Source organism: Phalaenopsis equestris, unplaced genomic scaffold (genome assembly GCF_001263595.1).
Source record: "Phalaenopsis equestris unplaced genomic scaffold, ASM126359v1 Scaffold204631, whole genome shotgun sequence".
In the NCBI taxonomy this organism is placed as follows: domain Eukaryota; kingdom Viridiplantae; phylum Streptophyta; class Magnoliopsida; order Asparagales; family Orchidaceae; genus Phalaenopsis; species Phalaenopsis equestris.
In genome coordinates, this window is record NW_018224173.1 from 3089 (window position 1) to 8502 (window position 5414).

Consider the following 5414-nt stretch of genomic DNA (forward strand, 5'->3'; position numbering starts at 1 on the left):
CTATCGTTAATTATGTAGAATGTCACCATTTGTAACTTATGATATATACAGGTAGAATTATTTCAAGTTGGCTTGGTCCCATACTTTTTTTTTTTTTGGATTTTCATATAGAAACCCCGATGTCTCATCTTAGAACTCTTCCATCATGCGTGTGATGGATCTTCAAACAAAGTCAAGGCATTAAACTCCTATTCTACCCCCAAGAATTTCCTTGCACGCAATAATCATATCTAGCTGCTCTCAATCCTTTTGTCATCAATTTCTTTCTTCTTTCAGTCTTCTATTAATGGGAATAAATGCATACAATGTAGATAAATAAAGTTAAAATAACATAGAACGGATTTTCCTTCTTATCAGGCTTAAAGGTAGCCAGTTCTTTCTCTCGATGTTCTCATAGAAAATGATTCATCATAAATATTATAGTTGCTGATTTATTTTTATTTTTCTTGCCCAATAGAAATTTGGTAGCCATTTATCTTTAAGCATTCTTTTAGCAAATTCAATAATTGTCATGTTTCTGCATTCTGTTGCACCGTTACGTTGCATCTATAGCAGTCATTAATTGCCTCTACATACCATACGTACAGTCCCATCTTCTGGGCCACCAGGAGTTAAGGCAATAAAGACTTTTTTTAGACGAAAAATTGCTTGTTTTCTAGCCTTCAAGTAATAGTTATTTTCGATATGATGATAAATCTTAAAATGATAACATTCCTATCCGTTTATATTTTGACTGTTGCTATTCTTAGATCAATAATCTTTCCCTGCATAATTTATATTTTCATAAAAAGTAGAATATTTGTTAAATGTAGTTTGATTCGTCTTATTACCCTCATATTTACCTCTCCCCTTAAATCCACCATGACCGTTTCCTCTTCTAATCTCCTCCATAAGTCCACCTTCTGGCACTCTTAAATTTAATTTTTATTGAAATGTCTACTCCAATAAATTTTCTAACCGCATAAATCAAGCACCAACACCTTGAGCTTTATTTGGAGTGAAGATGCATTATTCAATTAACTACCATGTTCGAGCCTTCGTCTGCATGTCATGTTAGAAGCACACACCTTCAAAACATTAGAAGAGACATTTTCAAATGACTCATGAAAGATCAAGTTCGACGGAGCACAAGGTTCGCATCTCAATGAAATGGTTGATGCTTGAAGCATGAAGAGCAGATTGTGAGAAATGCATGTTAGTTTTATGGGTTATCTTAGTAAGACAACCCTTCATCTATTGACGCTAGTTTAAACTAACATGGTTATTTTGTTTCTCACTCCTGAACATTTGTTCCCAATCATTGTTGTGGCTCATAACCTACTTGCTGACCTTAAACATAATTCCACACTCAGTACACATAAGAAAATATTGGATCCTAAATTCTTTGGTGGAAGCTAATTGAACCATACTTGAAGCTACTAAAAATTAACCAAGGGATGCAAAAGTAGGTTAATTAGACTTGAACTGGATTTTTGCACGCTCTTTAGAACCCTTGCAAGAGAACTCAATTGAACTAAGCCAAGTGAGAGTGTCAGACTACCCAAGCTTTGAGAATGAGGCGGGGCGGCAGCAGCGCGCAGAAGAGAGAGAGAGTGAGATAAGCCTTAAGCCTAAATACATAGAAGTGCGAAGTCAGGATTGTCGTTATGTGATGTGCTTTATAGCTATTACATTGCTATAAGGTTCCAAGACATAAGACATAACTAGTCATGAAGCATTCTCCATTGATACAAGCATATAAGATGGCTTCTATTGCTAAGCACTTCAAGCAGGTACTAATGGTCAGTTATGAGTTGAGTATCACTAATTGGGTATACCTTCTGTCGACTGAGGTCAAAACCGAGTCAAAGTGTTCTTTTGGCAACTTATCTCTGGCTTCATTTTGATGAATTCTGAAAAAACAATTTCTTACATTTGCATAGGAAAGTTGGTTCACCTTTTTTTTTTTTATTCCTTGGTCATGGTTTAGGTCCATATTACAACTTGGTTCACTTGAGTCAAATAATAGTGAAAATTCTAAGCATTGACAATGTCATCGCTGGTGTCATAATATGTAGCATGCCAAGCAAGAAATTAAAAAAGAAGTTACAATCAAAGAGTATCAAATTTTCCTAATGAAGGATTGTGCTAAGAATCTCAAAAATCTTTGGGTAATAAAGGAAAAACAGGGTAAATACGTCACACTTAAAAAAATGTATTGCAAATAGAAGTTTAAGCACGATGACCACCATCTCGGTTTTACTCATGAGAACTAGAACCGACAGTGTTAAGCCGGTTTAGAAACTCTGCAATCTCGAGTGAATTTGCAAAATTTTAATTAAAAGTAGAAAGAACTTATTCAGTCCAAAAAAAAAAACTAGATTGAAAAAAAAAGGCAAACCCCAAGTTCGGAGTCTTGCTACATTGCCCAAGCTAAAACACCCAAGTTCGGAGTCTTGCTACATTGCCCAAGCTAAAACACAAAAAAAACGACTTGATGGGATTATAATTATGTTAATAAAATCAGCCAACATCAGGATTATATCAAATTATCAATAAAATTCTAAGCATGATGATGGAGCCTCACAAAATTTTAAAATAAAAAAATTTAAAAGTTTACATTGCAGCTTCAACCCTCCACTTCCTACTCGAATATAGAAAGTAGACATACACAACTGCATATGTTTTACTGTTCAAGAGAATCTGATAACCAAAGCAGTAAAAATCTCACTTGTTTGTCCGAGACTCGTTACTCTGCAACTCTGCTTCTCCATCCTCTGAAGATGCCGTCAAAACCACCGCACGATCTCGCATTAACCTCTCCTTCTGTACCATATTCTCCTCCTCTATCGCCACCTTCTGCGAGCCTGTCAACCTAGCGAGCATCACAAATGACATCCCGCCGAGAACATTGTTCAAACATCGGATAACCACCACCAAAGTCTTGAACGCCGCCGGCGAAACCGCTTTCTCCATCACAAACTCCAACCCATTAAGCGTTTGATACCTAAAATTGCTACTCAATCCCATGTGCAGCGCCCAAGTAGTCGCGTTTAGCACCGTCGGCGGCGGCTTATTAGGTGTTTCGAACTCTGGATCCATCATCTTCCTCAACGCGATCAGCCAATTCGCAATCGCCGTACCAGCAAGCCCAGCCGCAAAGCCGACGGCAGCAAACGTGGCGCCCTTATAGGCGAAAGTGCCGATTCGGTCCATTAGGGAAAAGGGCCCGGACTCAAACATGTAGCTCGGGAGGGAGGTGACGACAGCCGCAGTAGAGGAGGCAGCGGCCGTAGGAGCAAGGAGGTACATTAAAACAAAGTTAACAATAGAGCCGACAACAAGGGTACAAAACACGAAATCGAGTTCATTAATGCCGAAATTAGGACGGGAAGCCATGTCACCTAACACGCAGGCACTGACGCCAATGAGTTCCTCCATCAGAAGCTTGAAAGGAAACTGAGGATCAGCCAAAACCCTTGATCGCCAGCCATTGATGAAAAGCCCTATTGGGCCTACTGAATCTGATCGCTCGGGCTTTTCGTCGTGAAATCCATTGTCGTCGCCGTAACCGCCGCCGCGGTGGCGAGGTCCGCCGGGACTTCCGCCTCCTGAAAGAAAGGTTCGATAGAGGTGACGGTCTGAGGATCTAGCCAGGAGATTAAGTGCGGCGGGAAAGGGAAGGGGTGCACTAGAAGAGAAGAATGGTTGGAAACGAATTCCGACGAGTAGGCAGCGGGTGATTCCGGGCGGTGGGGATGCCGGAGAAGAGATAGGGTAGAGGCGGAGCTCGGCGGCCATGGCGTCGACTCCGCCGGCACGGCGGAATGGCAGTTCATTTATAATGCGTAATACTGAACCGCGTGCGTCTTTTTCCGCTTATCGCATTTTGCCATGTAATCAGACTGAAAATTATACTTAAAGATCGGAGCAGTTGTTTATGTGAAGGAAAGGATAAATTTTGGGACAATTTCAAAATCTTTTAATAAGGGAGAATGCTATTGTAATTTTTTACAAAATATAATTAAAATTTAATAAGGGAGAATGCTATTGTAATTTTTTACAAAATATAATTAAAAACATGATAAATTTGATCAATTACTGTTCATGAATTTTTTATTCTATCAAATAATAGAGGTTTTATATGAAAAAAAAAAAACAGAAGTGATGAAAGATGTTATATGTGTTTACAAAATAAAAAATAATTTGTTAAAAATTAGCTTGACAGCAAAAATTTACCATAAATAAAATATTCTAAATGCATGCTCATCTATAATTTAATAAGTAATCAAGTTTGAATAAAATTTTAAAACCATAGGTAGAAATGAAGAAGTTTGAGGATTGACTCAATTGTTCATTTACACTTGTGAACATGCTCGTGTAAGGTTTAATAAGTTGCTCGACAAAAAACTCAATCGGTCCGTTTGAGACAGCTTATTTGGTGCGGTGACGTTTTGAAAACACACCTAGCATGATATTTAGAGTCCGGACGTAGATACGTACGGAGTCCAATGAAATCATGTTACGTGAAGGTGATGAAAAAAAAAAATGTTCTAGCGCAAGAGAATATTCCTCCTTATTATTCTGCGGTATTCAAGTATTATTGTGGTTATATTCATGTATTATTGTGTTCTGGGAATATTCTCGGTGTTATAATAACACAATAACACCTGAATAACACGGAATAACACGGGAGGAATATTTCTTGGGCAGGATCTTAAGAAAACGAGTTTTTTTTTTTTTTTCTGTCAGCTCCATGTACAAGTGATTCATTGGACTCCGGGCGTATCTATATGTCCGGAGTCCGGACGTAATAATTTTTCCCTAAGCAGTAACATAAAATTTTAGGGAAACTTACATACTTACCACATAATTCTTATACCACATAATTCTTATGTATTTACACAGTTCTGCCGCGCTATTATTTTGATGTTATAAATCTATGCATGCAGATATGTATTTCACTTTTAAGAAACTACTAATAGTAATATTTTTAATGTGATGTTAAGGTTTTGACTTTAGATGTTAGATATGTAAATACGGACATACGAATTGTGGGGTATGCAAGTAAATGCCCCAAAGTTTTCTTGAGAATTTTCTATTCATTTGAGTAGCTGTTCTAACTTAACAATGGCATTCCACTAAAATGTGCAATGTTTAATTTAAAATATTTTTTACGTGGATTAATTAAGTTTCCTATCATTATAAACCTATAATATATTTCTTTAATACCATTACGCGCGTTAGCTCCCTTCATTGCGTAAGAAAAGTATCAAGAGAATTTAACGTTCAAACTCAAAATAGATATATATTTTTGTTTACAAGAATTAGAATTAGAATTTTAAAATCATCAACTTTTGAATCTTTGGGCTAGACTCAAAACCAGTAGACTATTACTTTGCTAGACTTTGGGAGTTCACTCGTAACTTGTGGGA

The 5414-nt window shown here is 37.3% G+C and overlaps 1 protein-coding gene across 1 annotated transcript; it reads right to left on the minus strand.

Annotated features, from left to right (window-relative positions):
* Positions 1–2450: 2450 nt before the first annotated feature.
* On the minus strand, positions 2451–3874 carry LOC110036287 (protein RETICULATA-RELATED 3, chloroplastic-like). Its single transcript, XM_020740695.1, has one exon. The coding sequence runs from the start codon at positions 3778–3780 to the stop codon at positions 2707–2709; it is 1074 nt and encodes a 357-aa protein (XP_020596354.1). The 5' UTR covers positions 3781–3874; the 3' UTR covers positions 2451–2706.
* Between the last annotated feature and the right edge of the window lie 1540 nt (positions 3875–5414).